The sequence below is a fragment of the Nerophis lumbriciformis genome, linkage group LG07 (genome assembly GCF_033978685.3).
Source record: "Nerophis lumbriciformis linkage group LG07, RoL_Nlum_v2.1, whole genome shotgun sequence".
NCBI lineage: Eukaryota > Metazoa > Chordata > Actinopteri > Syngnathiformes > Syngnathidae > Nerophis > Nerophis lumbriciformis.
In genome coordinates this window covers 39,813,194-39,831,315 of record NC_084554.2, presented here as the reverse complement: position 1 = coordinate 39,831,315, position 18,122 = coordinate 39,813,194, and the positions used below count along the sequence as shown (strand labels likewise).

General features: G+C 40.6%; 1 protein-coding gene and 1 long non-coding RNA gene across 4 annotated transcripts in view; one reads left to right on the top strand and one right to left on the bottom strand.

Moving 5' to 3' along the window:
- Nucleotides 1–18,122, bottom strand: part of cnksr2a (connector enhancer of kinase suppressor of Ras 2a) — a 91,217-nt gene that overhangs the window by 43,703 nt on the left and 29,392 nt on the right. For all 3 annotated transcript variants that reach the window (XM_061965122.2, XM_061965120.1, XM_061965121.2), the window contains exons 6-14: nucleotides 16,730–16,849; nucleotides 16,594–16,653; nucleotides 16,324–16,392; nucleotides 12,155–12,301; nucleotides 9,809–9,921; nucleotides 9,574–9,725; nucleotides 9,371–9,460; nucleotides 5,139–5,353; nucleotides 4,435–4,486 (exon numbers count right to left, since the gene is read on the bottom strand). In XM_061965122.2, the coding sequence (XP_061821106.1) occupies nucleotides 4,435–4,486; nucleotides 5,139–5,353; nucleotides 9,371–9,460; nucleotides 9,574–9,725; nucleotides 9,809–9,921; nucleotides 12,155–12,301; nucleotides 16,324–16,392; nucleotides 16,594–16,653; nucleotides 16,730–16,849 (1,018 nt within the window). The remainder of the gene's footprint in view (nucleotides 1–4,434; nucleotides 4,487–5,138; nucleotides 5,354–9,370; nucleotides 9,461–9,573; nucleotides 9,726–9,808; nucleotides 9,922–12,154; nucleotides 12,302–16,323; nucleotides 16,393–16,593; nucleotides 16,654–16,729; nucleotides 16,850–18,122) is intronic.
- Nucleotides 153–16,868, top strand: LOC133609514 (uncharacterized). The gene is made up of 3 exons (XR_009815731.1): nucleotides 153–287; nucleotides 16,329–16,430; nucleotides 16,733–16,868. It is a non-coding gene; the product is annotated as an uncharacterized lncRNA (long non-coding RNA).

Sequence of the window (18,122 nt, the reverse complement as noted above, 5' to 3'; positions counted from 1 at the left end):
GAGTTGTTTTGTTTACCTAAATGAGCTAACCAATCAAATGTTAGCTCAGAAAGACGGTGACAGCAGTATCGTGTTCTTTGATTGGATGGCACAAATTGGTGGCGGAAATGCACAAAAAATGAAGAAAAATGAACCGCGTTGTTCTCGAAGCTCGAACGACTTCATTGACATATTTGCTCTTTTTTTCAAGCCGAGTTGGAGTAAAAAACCACCATTTCCTTAAAAAGAATCACTATTAAATTCATTAGCAATTGATGAACCGAATGAAAGAAAATAAATGAGTGTTGGTGAGTATAACACGTGGTGTACATTGCTTTGTAATGACAATATGCTATGGTAGGTTCATTGAAATAGGCCACAGTGTGAAATAATGCACACTCGTTACTGTACTACATTTCCTCCATTGACTATTTTCATCCAAATGTATAATGAGAGTGCTGTACCTAAGCTAGATAATGCTGATTTACCACTTTATTGAGCCACTTTGGACACCCCTGACTTAATCCATCACAGGTATAAAAAAACCCACACATTCACAAAGTAAGGACTTTGCTTTTTATGTGATGTAACTCAAAATATTGTAAACCATAATGTAATCTGCTGTGTTAAATACATACACTATTTTTATATTCTGCTATATCAGGCCTGGGCAATTATTTTGACTATGGGGCCACATTTAGAGAAAAAAATTTGTCTGGGTGGCCGGTATATCTATTTTTAGGAACACTAATACAAAACCTCACAATAAAGTCTGATTGAATGCTAAAAACGTTATGACAGACCGCCTTAAAAAACGTAATGGAATTTTTAATTTTTCTATGAACGATAAAACACTGAATATTGACAAAATATGTATGTCACACCCTTTTTTGATCGACATATTTTACAATCAAGTGAAACGCAACAAAAATGCACGCGAAGTGTACAAAATAAACCCACCTACAATCTGATATATCTAATATTTGCTGAATTCCCCCCAGGGATCAAAAAAATACTTTCTATTCTATTCTATATATCACTAAGCTTTAGAACTTTGTTGTGAAAATCTCCTTCCGCGTCTGTGGAAACGCTTCCCGCCCACACTGCTTGGTGCCTCGTCTGAGCTGCTGTGACGTAGATTACCATAGTAACTAATTAGATTACCATAGTAACTAATTAGATTACCATAGTAACTGGTATATCATCCATAAGCGCAGATTCCAACCATTGAAATACTTTGTATAGTTCAAGACTTACGGTCATTAGAAAACATCACTGCACATCATAATGACAGCTACAGTTTCCATCTTAAAGATCTAAAAAAATTATTTGGGAATGTCCGGCGGGCCAGATTGAAAAGCTCAACGGGCCGCTTGTGGCCCCCGGGCCTTAATTTGCCCAGGGTCTGTGCTATATTTACCAGCTGAGATTTTACCAAGAGCTCATGAAATATACTTTAAGGGCCATTGTCATTTGATACACAGAGTAGAAGAGAAACTTCAAACATAAATAGACAACGTGAGTATTAACAGAGCAAAAGAAACCACATTTTTGAGTGTAATAATAGATGATACAATGAACTGAAAAATTCTTATAAAACATACAACATAAGGTGGCAAGAAATACATCAATAATAAACAAATCAAAATATGTATTGGCCAAAAAAAACACTCCATATTCTCTACTGCTCACTATAGTTATACCATATGAGTTATTGTGTAGAAATATGGGGAAAGGACTACGAAAGCACACTTGATTCACTCAATGTGTTACAAAAGAGGTTGGTTAGAATCGTAGGTACTGTTGGATACTGAGAACACTGTTTGAGAAATATTGAAATCCTCAAACAGCTAAAATGATGCACAAAGTAAACTGGAACCTGCTACCCAAGAATGTGCAACAATTCTTCTCAGCAAAGGAGGAGAAATATAAACTTAGAGAAAAATGTTATTGAAAAGATTTGTTCCCTGCTACGCGGTAGAAAATGGATGGATGGATGGATGTTTGCACGCACAACACTTACAACCTTTAGCATATCAGTATGTGGAATCAATTATGGAATGGATTATAGTGATGTGCGGATCGATACTGAAAAATCGATATGGCCAATACCAGATCTTTATGCTCTAATATCAATTTTCAAATCAAAATAACGATAGTTTAGTTCAGGGGTGTACAAACTTTTTCCTCTAAGGGCCGAATATTTAGACTTTTCAATATGGCCATATTGATATCGTTTAATTAAACGCTAATCATTGGTCACTAAGTATATTATTATTAATTATTAGTTAGAACATATTAGCTTTTTCTCATTACATACCCATTTTTGTGCTATTTTTTTTTTCCTCATGTAAGAATACAATAAAAAGAATAATACGATTATGTAACTGCATAACCTAGTGTGTCAAAAATTCTGCCAGTATGACAATAATACTGTTCAGTCACACATTTGACAGTGTTTATTATGGTTGTTGTAATTTTAAAAAAAATATTAAAAAGTGATTATTTTATTTTTTTCATTAACCAACTCACTAAACTTTGTATATATTTTAGGTATATTTTATTTTATCTTGAGAGCTTCTAATATTTTAGATCAGGTGTGTCTATAAACGTTTTCCACCGAGGGCCGCATACTGAGCAGCCAAGTAAGGGGGGCCAATTTTTATATTTAAAAAAAAAAACAACATTTAAACACACACACACAAATATATATATATATATATATATATATATATATATATATATATATATATATATATATATATATATATATATATATATATATATATATATATATATATTTAAAGACAAAAGTTTGTATTATAGGTGACTAAGTATATTATTATTTGTTTAAAAAATTCAGCTATTTCTCATTACATTCTGATATTTTTTGCTGTTTTTTTCTTTCATTTTTCAGTTGTTTTTTTTTAGATAGATATGGTATTATTGGAAAATACACAACTTTTTAAATTTTAGCAGACATGCTAGATATATTTGCCCAAAGTATCAGATTGATATCGCCAATACCAGCCTGAATTTCACTTGGTATTGGATTGGAAAGAACATCAGTGGTATCGCACATCACTAATAGTTCAAACAAAGAAGTCAAATTCTATTATGATCCACTTTTAGAAAGTGTTCAAACTGAGTGTTTACAAAGTACAAGGAAGAAGAATTCTGATAGACATTTTGATCTTTATTGAAAATGAGATAATCGTATTCGTCTCATTTTGTGAATAGTAACTTATTTAACTGTTTTTGAGACCTTCATTATTATTTACGGAGTTAAATTGTGTACAAATTGAGAAGAGAAGGTAAATTAAATGCGTTAAAAATCGCTATGAAATGGAAAAGGGGTAGGATTGAATAAGCTCTGCTTCTTTCTACTTCTTTTCGGACGTGTTGTAAAGAGAAACTGGACATTGTGATGTATATCGTAACTTTATGCATGTTCAAAATATACCTAAACCATAATATTACAAATTGGACAGTCTGTGATGTTTGTTGTTACAAAGATATATCGAGTTTGTAAGATGTATCGATATATTTTTAAACAAGATATGAATTAAGAAAGTATCGTAATATCGATATAATTTATTTCACGTTAAAATGACCAAACGCCGCTTACTTGTTGTGTTCCTTGTTGTCCCTCACACTCTCTCATGGGCTATTAAACCCCTCCCCTTCCTCCTTCCAAGACTGCTTGCACGTATAAGAACATCCGTGATTAGTTGGTTGTTTTCTACGATGAGTCGCGATTGGTTGAGATTAGGCTAATCAGTGGAAGTTAGCAGAGGGATTCTCTTCTTTAGATTTTTTTTTTTAGCGATGTAGACGACATCCAGGAAACCCACAATGCGTCTACTTTGCCACATTTGGACAAATGTATGCGTCTGGATAAAACATTAATTTGAGTTGTTTACCATGTAAGCCCAAATCCAAACTGTACTCGAGTTTGCACGAGAAATGCTGCCAAAAATGTATTTGTTTCATAGCTATGTTATTTATTTTACGTAGAAATAATATTTTTGTATTTTATTTATGTTATGGAATTCTGTGCTACTTAAACAGATTCTTTTCTGTGCTGTTAATACCCAACTTGACTAACTGGCTTAATAAAAGTGCCACTGACTGTTTATAGTACAGTTGTCATTCACTTCAATTTCAGTGAATCTCGCTCAAAAATAAATATCTGTATATGTATACTTTCACCGGAAATTATATCGAGTGAATATCGAATATCGAGTTTAAGTAAAAATATATCGAGATATACTTTTTCGTCCATATCGCCCAGCCCTCGGTGACGTTATGCATCGTAACGCCGCTTGTTGACAAGGACTAAAAAGATGGAGCAGGAGCGAGTGATCAGATCCCCTTAGATACCTTTCTCTTTTCTCTCTCCTTTTAAATCAACCAAACATGTAAATGCAGCCTCAAAGCGGCGGCCTTGCTCACCTTTATTCTTCTTGCGAGTCTTTGTCTGTAGCGACGAGGCCTGTTGGTACGTCTGCCAAAGGAAGCGGAGAAGAAGAAGAGTCAGGATGTTAATGATCTTGGTGACCTTTTTGGCTGCACAGAATCTTGGGTAGTAAAGATGATGGATGGTTGAGGAGCAAGGAGAGCAGGCAGAGAACACACAGGAGGGAAAATAATTTGCAGATCTTCTAAACATAGATCAGCGATAAAGGAGGGGCGCAAGAGGGCGTCGCGCCGATGAAGGAAGTGTGAGCAGTTTATCAAGTAAAATATGGCCGTTGATATTAAAAGGTGACCTCGCGACAGGTCCCCGTGGGAGAACATGAACAGCGACGACGTCACAGCGTGGCAAATATTGGCGCCTGGCGCTCAGCTATTCACGGCCCGCCGCTCGCCAAAGACGCACGACAAGGGCCCGCCCACACCCACTGACGCCCCATCTGCCATCGCAGCAGCAGCCGCCGCGTATGCACCAAAACGCGCACGTAAACAGTTCTCCAAGAGATGCTGTCAAGATGTAAAAGATCAGCGTCGGCCTCGCCGTCTGTCTGCAGACGGACATGACGCGTCAGCATTCGCGAAAGTCCCGCTCTGCAACAGCGCGAAGGGCGGAGCTTAAGCCATGTGGTTGACCTGGTTGTTTTAAACCTGACAGTCTGGTGAGGAAAAAAGAGACGGCTTACGTGATAAATGGATGCGGGGTCTCTTGGTGGCGACTCTCTCTGGTTTGCCTGGAGTATGTAGTGGGAGGGGCTTTGGCTGTGGTGGCTACGCCTTTTGGCGCGCTTGGCAGTGTCGTTGGACCGCTTGCCCGGGCGGGCCGTGTGGGAGGCGTAGTCGTCGGAGCCAAGTCGCTCGTCGGCCCCCGGCAGGCCCACGTAGCGCATCAGCGTCGCTTCTGTGAGAGCAACCAACCCATCGTGTTAGAGCAGGATCGAGTATGTCATTTAGACTTTGTTGTGACAAAAAAACGGAGTTCACGCTGGTAGGGGGGAAAATACCATAAATGTAGGGATAAGTATCGAATCCGGTCCTTTTTTTTGGCATCGAGCACTGATTCACATAAAATCCAACGCTTCCATGTTTAGGTACTTAGGTTGCGCATGACACACATCTGGTTGCCGGTTGCATTTTGGCACTTTGCAAATCACTCCAGCAAACTACCTCTCGGTCAGTGGTTCTTAACCTGGGTTCGATCGAACCCTAGGGGTTCGGTGAGTCGGGCTCAGGGGTTCGGCGGAGGTCAAGACACACCCAACTCATCGTGTAAATAAAAACTTCTCCCTATTGTCGTATTACCGATACGGCAACAGCAGAAGTCACACTGATTTGCAGGTGTGTAATTTATTGTGAGTTTATGCACTGTTGGTTTTGTTGTTTGAACAAGGTGATGTTCATGCACGGTTCCTTTTGTGCACCAGTAATAAAACATGGTAACACGTTAGTATGGGGAACATATTCACCATTAATTAGTTGCTTATTAACATGCAAATTAGTAACATATTGGCTCTTAACTAGTCATTATTAAGTACTTATGAATGCTTTAAACAGCATGGCCTTATTATAACCCTAACCCTCCAACCCTGGCCCTAACCCTCTAACCCTAACCAAATAACTCTGAATTAAGTCTTTGTTACTTAGAATATGTTCCCCCATACTAAAGTGTTACCAAAAACATATACCGGTAACTTTGTCTTGAATTTGAAAATTTTTTTTTTTTTTTTTTTTCACTAAAGAAGGGGCACGGTGGTAGAGGGGTTAGTGCATCTGCCTCACAATACGAAGGTCCTGAGTAGTCTTGGGTTCAATCCCGGGCTCGGGATCTTTCTGTGTGGAGTGTGCATGTCCTCCCCGTGACTGCGTGGGTTCCCTCCGGGTACTCCGGCTTCCTCCCACTTCCAAAGACATGCACCTGGGGATAAGTTATAATAAATGATAAATGGGTTGTACTTGTATAGCGCTTTTCTACCTTCAAGGTACTCAAAGCGCTTTGACACTACTTCCACATTTACCCATTCACACACACATTCACACACTGATGGAGGGAGCTGCCATGCAAGGCGCTAACCAGCACCCATCAGGAGCAAGGGTGAAGTGTCTTGCTCAGGACACAACGGACATGACGAGGTTGGTACTAGGTGGGGATTGAACCAGGGACCCTCGGGTTGCGCACGGCTACTCTCCCACTGCGCCACGCCGTCCAGTTGATTGGCAACACTAAATTGGCCCTAGTGTGTGAATGTGAGTGTGAATGTTGTCTGTCTATCTGTGTTGGCCCTGCGATGAGGTGGCGACTTGTCCAGGGTGTACCCCGCCTTCCGCCCGATTGTAGCTGAGATAGGCTCCAGCACCCCCCGCGACCCCAAAGGGAATAAGCGGTAGAAAATGGATGGATGAATGGATGGACTAAAGGAGGGTTCGGTGCGCATATGAAACTGGTGGGGTTCGGTACCTCCAACAAGGTTAAGAACCACTGCTCTAGGTATTGTTGCAATTTTCAATGCCAACAAAGACATTGACTCAAAAAACGCTCCAATGTAAGTAAAGTTAAGCTCTACTTGTACCAAAATTTGCTAGCTTGATGCTATCATACATTGGCTTTGCTGTTGACATGCTACTGATTAATATTAGCAACTTTACATGGTGATTTCAACACCTCCAAATTGGTTAATGAAAACTACAACTAAGATGTACGTTAAAATCAAACAGCTAAACATTACTACCATCTAACGTCTTTGTCTTGCAACTGTAATTGTAGCTTCGTGTAATACCTGCAATTAAGACTCAAATGTCATAATTGAACAATATATAACAACTGGACAACAGTTAATCAGCTGAATTTTAAATGTTACAATAAAAAATGAGATTGTATTATCAAAAACACTTACCGTATTTTTCGGATTAGAAATCGCAGTTTTTTTCATAGTTTGGCCGTGGGTGCGACATATACTCCGGAGCGACTTATGTGTGAAATTATTAACTAATATTATTTATCTCATTCACGAAAGAGACGAAGCAAATGTCAACAATCGTCACACTTACGTCAGCAATCGTCATACACACGTCAACCACTAAGAATTCGGCGGGGGAGGGTCATGGCAGAAGTGCATTGTGGGTCATGGGATGCTAACTGCTATATGCTACTGCGGTAGCTATTAAAATGGATCATTTCAACATTAGCGGTAACTTATAAAAACTGAGAAAGGCTGAACAAAAATGGCACCGAAAAGGAAATCATATACTGCAGATTACAAGCCGGACGTAGTGAAATATGCAGCAGAAAACGGCGATCGAGCAGCAGAAAGAAAGGACGCTAGAGGCGCATACAAAGAGCGACAACGAGGAAGAAGATTTCATCGGATTTAGCGATCAGGAGCGACAGATTGTTTGGTAAAAGTAAAGCATCTTCTATATGTTATAGTTATTTGAATGACTCTTACAATAATATGTTACGTTAACATACCAGGTACATTCTCAGTTGGTTATTTATGCCTCTTATAACGTACATTTATTCAGCCTGTTGTTCACTATTCTTTATTTATTTTAAAATTGCCTTTCAAATGTCTATTCTTGGTGTTGGATTTTATCAAATAAATTTCCCCCAAAAATGCGACTTATACTCGAGTGCGACGTACAGTATATATGTTTTTTTCCTTCTTTATTATACATTTTCGGCCGGTGCGATGTATACTCCGGAGCGACTTATAATCGGAAAAATACAGTACTATTTATTAACGCACACAAAAGTGCCGAAAATTGGTACTGTTCAATACCGGTATCGATTCCCAGGTACCAGGCCTTGATATCGTATCGGTTCAAATATGAACGGTACACATCCCTACATAAATGTCAGGCTTTTTTCACAGTTATGCTATCTGCTGGATGTGGTGTGTTACTGCAACAACTCGGGCTCTTTTGTCTGAGTGCCCAGTCGGTGCCTGCTGCCTATTGTGCAGACGGCAAGGGTTCAATTCCCAACTCTTGCCCCAACAACCTCGCTGTTGGAGATGTCCTAAGCCCGGATAAAAGGGAAGGTAGCGTCAGGAAGAGCATGCAGAGTTGAAAAACTGGGGCTGTCAAAGTTAACTCAGGCGATTAATTAGGCATGAACACAGATTAATCGCACAATTTATTTTGACCGCACCTGCTCTTTTACACCAACCGCGGATGGTTACCTGAAAGGTGGAGCAGGTCGTTATAGGGTTAGTGATCAGGTCAATGCAAAGATGAGTGAGAAGACTCCAAATGGTGTGCTCGCCAGCTAATTTCATGGTACTTTGAATAAAACTGAAGAACACAAACGACGTAAAACATTTAAAAAAAATTTCCTGTATCGTCACTCCACGATAAAATTGCATTTGCGTGAAAATATTGAAGTCTTTTTTAAAGCTAAGTAAAATTATGCACACAAAATTTACTGCGGTTGTTCTTGATTCAACAAAATGAAAACTAATCAAATCACTAAAACAATGAGTACGGCATAATACTATGAAGACTTATCGATAAATGTGTCCTGTCAACTCCCTAATTTGTATATATTTTGTTCACCCATGCCACCAGAGAGGATGCTCGGGTGTCCTTATTGATACCTCCAGTATCCCTCCTTGTCCTGGCCTGGTTGCTAGGCAGCGAGCGGGCAGGCAAAGGAAGCAGACGCTGACAAGAGCTGCTGTCAGCGTTGCTATGGCAACTGCGTGAAGGGATTCAGGTGGAGGTCAGGAAGAATAGTCTATGGATCGTAATATTTCCCCCATCCGGGCCGCCCGTCTTTCATTTTCTGAACCAACTATCTTCCTTTCGCTCTGCTTATGCTAATCACGGGGAAAATTGGGAGTGCAGCATGGCGGTGCATCGAGGTCCGTAAACCTCCTCATGTTGCGGCGAGGCGGCGACTTTTTGACTGAGTTATACTCACCTCTGCGGGTTTCTCTGTTAAGCTTGGCGGGGTCTTCGTAGTCGCCCCCCCAGTTGCACTCCACAGGCATGGAGATAGGCCGGAGCCTGCCTGTAAGCAGCCATCCACAATGAGAGCCTGGTCACTTCCCTTGCTTGGGAATGGATCGGAAGTTGTTCACAGCTTGGTGATTGTTTTTGTCAAGTGGACAATGAACTCGGTACCATATGTAGGCGTGGTGCAGTAAACCGGCTCCTCGTCTTCTCGCCGCTGAGACTCTTGATCCAGGAAGGAGTTGGGCGAATCGGACCGTTTGGCGACGCCCCCGCTGTGGCCGCGGGACACTTCGTCACCAGACAAGGTGCCCGTCTCGTCTCTATGGCGACAGCAAACGCACAGAAAGTCAAAGAAAAGCAGAGACCGAAGAAAAAGTCTGAAATCCTTGTTGGGCTTCCTTACCTGGGGGCGTAGGGCTCTATGGGTGGAGGTGGGATGTAAAGATCCTGGAGGGCGGAGCTCTTGGTGGGGGTGTTTGAGGGCGTGGTTGAGCTGCTGCCCGGGCTTCTGGTTGGCTGCAAAAAGTTAAATACCGCCACTACTTAAATGACAGTACCTCCCAGCAATGCAAACACTTTATAACCACGGAAATATGTAGAAAGATGGCGGATAGAGTGAGGAATAGGACTTAAAATAAATGTTGGTGCAGATAGACTTGGACTTAGACTTCCTTTTTATTGTCATTCAAATTTGAACTTTACAGTACAGATAAGAACTAAATTTCATTGCATTAGCTCGTTGTAGTGCAGGATAAAAGAGCAATAAGGTGCAGATATAAATAGATTACTGTACAGATACAGTAAATATATTGCACTTTTGCATATGCATCCACGTTTAAGGATGTATGTTATATTGTCTTTATATTCCAGCGAGTTAATCCGTTTTTGGGGGGGAATTGAGGGGATTATTATGATGCGTTCAATAGTCTTTTGGTCTGAGGGAAGAAGCTGTTACAGAACCTGGAGGTTCTGCTACGGAGGCTTTCTAGAGTCCAGCAGTGAAAACAGTCCTTGGTGGGGGTGGGAGGAGTCTCTACAGATTTTCTGAGCCCTGGTCAGGCAGCGGCTTTTGGCGATTTCCCGGATAGGAGGAAGAGGTAAGAGATCCTGATAAAGGTACAAATGGAGGAACTTGCTTCTTCGCTTTTAACCATAATTGTCCACTTGGAGCAGAGACCTGCCTGATTCTTGCTGTGTGTGGCAGTAGTTCACCTAGTAATACACTATGTGAAGTGAAGTGAATTATATTTATATAGCGCTTTTCTCTAGTGACTCAAAGCGCTTTACATAGTGAAACCCAATATCTAAGTTACATTTAAACCAGTGTGGGTGGCACTGGGAGCAGGTGGGTAAAGTGTCTTGCCCAAGGACACAACGGCAGCGACTAGGATGGCGGAAGCGGGAATCGGACCTGCAACCCTCAAGTTGCTGGCACGGCCACTCTACCAACCGAGCTATGCCGCCCCCTGCAGGACTGGAGTGGAACACTACTGCCTATTCATCAGTTCAGCACAAATGACTGGACTCATCAGGGCTGCAAAGCTTAGAAAAAAGCTTTGATTTATATTCTGTTGCTTAAATCATTGTTAAATGTTATGTAACTAACAAAAAATGACAAAATCCGGACCGCACAGAATGGCCGGAACTTTGAATATACGGACATAGTTTCTGCAGGGCCACTGTAAAAGATCACACATTATAGCGGTGGTGATATGTATGGCAGCGAACAGCGGAGAGTTTTACAAAAATGTTATATTAATGCACACATGTTAATGTGCCAAAAAAAAATAAAAAAAATATGAACAATCTGGCAGGCAGAAGATCTGTATTTATACTATTTTAGTAATCGAGTAATCGATCAATTAGTTATTATATATTTAATTATGGTGCACAAAAAATGTATTCACATCTGAATGGTGATTCCTATTCATTCCGATTTTTTTTCAGAATCAAAAAGCACAAGCGGGAGAAAATGGATGGATGGAATTTTGAAAAAAAAAAAAATTTGTATAAGAGTCAATTATTAAAATATGTTTTAGGCTATCTCTGTGCAAACAGAAGTAGTGTTTCTAACCTGTAACCTCTTTTGAAAAAGTTTCATTATAATTATGATACCAAATAGTGCGTTGTGAGAATCTGTTTGAATCGAAACCTGTGTTGAATCAAATTGTCACCCCAGGAATCGAGATCGGATTGAATTGTTCGGTGCCCAAAAAGTCACACCCCTAATATTTAATATATGAAGAAAAATTGTACAATTCCATGCAGGCTTTGCAGTATAACTCCTCTTTGTTGGCTCATCACCATCACATTTATTGCTAATAAAAACATTGTGCTGAGCAGGTTAATGGCCCCAATTTAGGAATGCTGTAAACACCACGTAAATTTTTTTTTTGACTAGATATGCACATGCAATCAAGGACAAAAGAACGATTAAGTATATGTAATGCAACACAAACAAACCTTTGACTTGGAGACTGAAATAGCAGCTTTGTTTTTGTGTGTCTAATCATAGTTAATTATGGATTTACATTTGCTAATTTGCGACAACACAGAGAATGATAGTGGACAGTGTGCATAGTCGTACCCTCTGGTGGAATTCGTCTGGCAAACAAAATCAGCCCTCTGACCTAATTAGACGCTTTAGCTGAAGCTCGTGTGATGCGAGCCCGCCAGGGATAAAGTGGGCCAGTTCTTAATAAAGTCTATAAAAGGTACAGTAGAGCCGGTCCCCCCCCACTCCTCCCACCTGCAGAGCCAGGGGCTTCCAGCGCATGTTCTTGAGCAGGGCCGGAGCCGAGCTGAGCGTACTCTGCGGGCGCTTTTTCAAGGTCAGGGACACGACGCCCTTGTCGGCCCGCAGCGAGCCCACCAGGTTGCGCAGCTGCCAGCCCACCTGGAGGAAAAGGGACGGAGGGAACAGAAGCTTTGTGAAGGTTGGGTCTTAGCTAGTGTGCTGGCTCTTTTTGTGCAGGTGGAGGTGGTGACTATCTATAGCGTGTGACGTAACAACATACACTCACTGGGCATTTTAAAGGCCTGCTTTTGAGAAGATGCATACAGGCCTCGAATTTTAACTTTTTATGGTCAAGGCAAGTGTTGCCTTAAAGGAGGGCTCATATTTTAGGGCACCAAGGCAAGTTAGAAGGGCACCAAGGCAAACATTAATTTCTTTTGAGGCACAATATATATATATATATATATATATATATATATATATATATATATATATATATATATATACATATATATATATATATATATATATATATATATATATATATATGTATATGTATATATATATATATATATATATGTGCTATATGTAGAAGCATTTAAGTCCCATCTTAAAACTCATTTGTATACTCTAGCCTTTAAATAGCCCCCCTGTTAGACCAGTTGATCTGCCGTTTCTTTTCTTTTCTCCTCTGCTCCCCTTTTCCTTGAGGGGGGGGGGGGGCACAGGTCCGGTGGCCATGGATGAAGTGCTGGCTGTCCAGAGTCGGGACCCGGGGTGGACCGCTCGCCTGTGCATCGGCTGGGAACATCTCTACGCTGCTGACCCGTCTCCGCTCGGGATGGTGTCCTGCTGGCCCCACTATGGACTGGACTCTTACTATTATGTTGGATCCACTATGGACTGGACTCTCACAATATTATGTCAGACCCACTCGACATCCATTGCTTTCGGTCTCCCCTAGAGGGGGGGGGGTTACCCACATATGCGGTCCTCTCCAAGGTTTCTCATAGTCATTCACATCGACGTCCCACTGGGGTGAGTTTTTCCTTGCCCGTATGTGGGCTTTGTACCGAGGATGTCGTTGTGGCTTGTGCAGCCCTTTGAGACACTTGTGATTTAGGGCTATATAAATAAAGATTGATTGATTGATTGATATATATATATATGTATATATACAGCATATATACTGTGTATATATATGTACAGTATGTATGTGTATATATAGATATATACTATGGGGTAGTAACTATATATAGTTACTACCTATTCTTCCTTATATATATATATATATATATATATATATATATATATATATATATATATATATATATATATATATATATATATATATATATATATTGTACATATATATATAGATACAGTATATACTATGGGGTAGTAACTATATATACTTTTTGGCTTCTTATTAAATAACTTTTGTAACCTATTTTTATGGGCTTTCCTATTTGTGATGTTAAGTTCCTGTTATGCGCTGTTATACAGTATATGCCTTGAGCTCTTATTTTGAAGGCGCCAAGAGCGGAAGTGATGACATGTTGGAGTGGAGCGCAGGTTTTTGAAAGAATGTAAATAAATTGGTCCTCGTGTAAACTGGAGCCTCCGTGTTTGTTATTTTGTAGTTTCATACAGTATAGGCGACATTTATAAACCCTCGGTTACACTTTTTTAAATAGATTCAATCTTGCACGTGGAAAGTTTAAGTGAGGGCTTTAGTTGATATAACACACCCGTCAGGGGGTTCATTAATCCAGCACAACAGCGGCGAATGGACTTTATAAGTAAAGGTAAGACCATAATAACGTGTTTTTTATTGAATGTGCTTTTGTTGTGTGCTACAGTTTGTATGTGTAAAGTTAAAGTTAAGTTAAAGTACCAATGATTGTCACACACACACTAGGTGTAATGAAATTTGTCCTCTGCATTTCACCCATCCCTTGATCACCCCCTGGGAGGTGAGGGGAGCAGTGGGCAGCAGCGGCGCCGCGCCCGGGAATAATTTTTGGTGATTTAACCCCCAATTCCAACCCTTGATGCTGAGTGCCAAGCAGGGATAAATGCTGGTATGAGCTTTTAAACATAACCTGTTAACTGCTGCCAATCAAATGGTGAATAAGTTACTCTTTAGGGTTCATATGTTTGTTAATCTGACTGTGATGAAGTCAGTGCCTCACCAGCCATCAACCTCACCGCACGTCACTGATAGGACTATATAGGAAACATCGGTTTCTGCCGTAAAAGAATAAAAAAGCGTACATTTTGTTTTGTGTCCTGCACCCGGAGCAAGTATTTGAAAGGCAAACTGGCAGCCTCGCTTCCGTCAGTCTACCCCAGGGCAGCTGTGGCTACAAATGTAGCTTACCACCACCAGGTGTGAATGAATGATGGGTTCCCACTTCTCTGTGAGCGCTTTGAGTATCTAATAATAGAAAAGCACGCTATAAAATCTAATCCATTATTATTATTATAATATCATCCTATATTACTCAAAGTTTTGCACAATTAATGAAGTAAAAGTGTTTATGGCAAGTTAAGGCTCGTGCGTGATTGCATATTTAAGTTCATGAGAATGCTGGTTGGGATGATAAAGCAACAAGTGAGTTTCCTAATAAGTTAGTGCTCTCTTCTTTTTTATTACCGTTTCATTTCATTTTTGTATATTGTGTTATTTTTGTATTGTATAACTGTCAGGTATACAGTGGGATTGACTTAAAGAGGTCATATGATTTCCCCCCCCCCCAGATTTAGATGATTCCTTGTGGTCTACATAACATGTAATGGTTCTTTGGTTAAAATTTTGCATAGATGATATTTTACAGACCATGTTCAATACACTTTCTGACTGTCTTGTCAGGATGAGCTGTTTTGTGGGCGGTCCTATTTATAGTACGTGCCTTCACTTCGACTGCATCCTCTCCCCGTCAGCCATGTTTTAGTTTTTAGCGCTTCCATATCAAGTCTACTGACAGATATAAGTTCAAACTATACGCTACTTTGTATTAGAAATGGCAAAAGCGTAGGATGCATGTGCATGTACTAGCCAGTCTGCCCCACAACAAGAGGATAGAGAAAAAGAAGGAACTTACTGACTACAGCATCGGACTACAATGGCAAAGACCTTTGGGTCTATTTCTATTATATATGGAGATATCCGCTGACGTCACACTTGATGAAAACATCACAGGTTGTGCAGATTCCAAACAGCTCGTTTAGAGGAAGCATGAAGAAAGGCAAAGTTTGTATTTATTTTTTATTTTTTTATATCTCTCCTCTGCTTCTATGGTTCTATTTCAAAATTCAGGACCAATGCAGATCCCAAATACACACAAATAGATACCAATTAATGGTTTAGCACAATAAGTCCTCCTATATGTGTAAAAATAAAAAATTCAACTTACAATTGTGTGAGGAATGTAACTCAAGGACCACTTATATCCTAGCATGTCTTCTAAAGCAGTATTTCTTAACCATTTTTGGGCCGTGAGCGCACCCTGGAGGGCTCCCAAAACATATCTATTTCTCAACTGTTGTAATGCACTTTTCCACCACTTGTGGCAGTAATGACAATATCAAACAAACCGAAGAAGTTTGGAGCTAAAGTCATAGAGACGTTTTTTAAGCGCAAAATTTATGACTTAAGTGGTGAAGCTCTATTTTCGTTTGCACTTTAATTTTGACAGTTTAGTTAAGAAAACGTCATTATTAATTATGTATTTCATTTTAGCACAACATAATTGTATGTAAATGTAATTTTTGAGTGTATTCTTAAGCAGTATATTTGGTTATACTTATTTTTCTAATCAGTCTGATCTGAACCAAAATGTTATGTATTAAGTAAATAACAATCTTTGGGATTAAAACATGCGTTCATATTATTGGACAAGGTTTGTACATTGTAAGAAGGTTAGATATAATTTTGAATATGAATAAAATAAAGCGTAAAATTTCTAATTCAGTGTTAATATTTGAGTGGGCCCTAGGCCCCTCTGTAGTGGAAAAGTTGGGCCCGAGGCCAAAAAGGTTTAGAAGCCCTGTTCGAAAGCAATGTTACCACAACAATTAAGGGGCACCATGAATGTATTTTACCCAATGAGGTGTCTTCATTTTTTCACATGACTGCATGTGTGTAAAATGTAAAATTATGGTTTTCTTTTACCCACCACAGTCTGATGATTGACTTGAATGACTTCATCCCCGGCGTGGATCTTCTTACAGCGGTCGGCCGGAGACTATAGAAGCCCAGAAGAAAATGCAGGAAAACAAAACCGTGAGTTGATATGAGCTTATTGATCCTCACGCACTTATGTCATGCCGTGCAAGCAGATAGTTGAGATATTCTTGGAAACAGGCTATTGTGTCCTTCAAACACAACTTACATTGCTTTTTTCATTGACTAAGTAGTTATTTGCGTCATTGAAGCAGCTACTTACCCCCTCAGTGGTTCCTGTGATCACATGGAGGCCGTCATAGGTCGACTTGATGTACATTCCCTAAGGGACACAACACAATAAAAGGTGTGCTTGTTCCTGCTTTATTCATGATTTAAAAACTGTATCATCGCCCTACCAGGCCTTCGGCGGCTTTGACATTGTTGAGGTGCACGAGCTCCAGGTGGGCCGACTGGGACACCAGCGGGTCAGACGACACGCACACGATATGCTCGCACACCTCGGACAGAGTCTTACACTGAAGTGGACCAAAAAAGAGGTATGTTGTTAAAATACAACACGTCACTAGTTCTTTGAGATCCATCCATCCATCCATTTTCTACCGCTTATTCCCTTTGAGATCAAAAAGAGGAAATTGAGGACAAATGTTAAAGCGAAGCAAAGAGAGGAACCGGGGTGTGTAATACACCCCGGTTCCTCTCTTTGCTTCACTTTATGTCACATCACCATAAATGACTTTTCCTCCTAACCCAGGGGTCGGCAACCTTTACCACTCAAAGAGCCATTTTGACCAGTTTCACAAAATAAAGAAAACAATGGGAGCCACAAAACTCTTTTGAAATTTAAAATGAAATAACACTGCATACAAAGTTTTTTTTTGCTTTGTGCTATGTATAAACCAGGGGTCTCAGACACGCGGCCCGCACCTTAATATGAAAATGTAATGTTAATACGGCCCGCAAGTTTTATATGAATGGCGCTTGACAGCCCTCCCGATTTTTCTGGGAGACTCCCGAATTTCAGGGCAACTATTCTATTGAATGTCTGCTGATTTTCACCCAAATAACAATAATAAGGGCGTACTGTGATGGCACAGCAATTAGTGCCCTCTACAACCTGTACAAACAGTGTGCCAGCCCAGTCACATGTTGTATGCAGCTTTTGCAAACCCCGGCCACCTCAACCGACGCACAGAGGGGGAGGGGGGGGTTGATGTGTGGGGGGCAGGGTTGGGAGGGGCGGGGTTTGGTGGTAGCGGGGGTGTATAATGTAGCCCGGAAGAGTTAGGGATGCATGGGATTCTGGGTATTTGTTCTGTTGTGTTTATTTTGTGTTACGGTGCGGATGTTCTCCCGAAATGTGTTTGTCATTCTTGTTTGGTGTGGGTTCACAGTGTGGCGCATATTTGTAACAGTGTTAAAGTTGTTTGTACGGCCACCCTCGGTGTGACCTGTATGGCTGTTGACCAAGTATGCCTTGCTGTCACTTACGTGTGCAAGCAGAAGCTGCATGCAACATGTGGCTGGGCTGGCACGCTGTTTGTACAGGTTGTAGAGGGCGCTAAATGCTGTGCCATCACGGCACACCCTTATTATTGTTGTTTGGGTGAAAATCTGAGAATATTTCCCCCGGGAGATTTCTGGGAGAGGCACTGAAATCGGGAGGGTCGACAAGTATGCAGCTGAGCAGCATCAGAGTGGTCAAAGAGCCGCATGCGGCTCCGGAGCCGCGGGTTGCAGACCCCTGTCCTAACCAGTAAAACAGCAAGTTTCAAATGTTAAATAAATCCT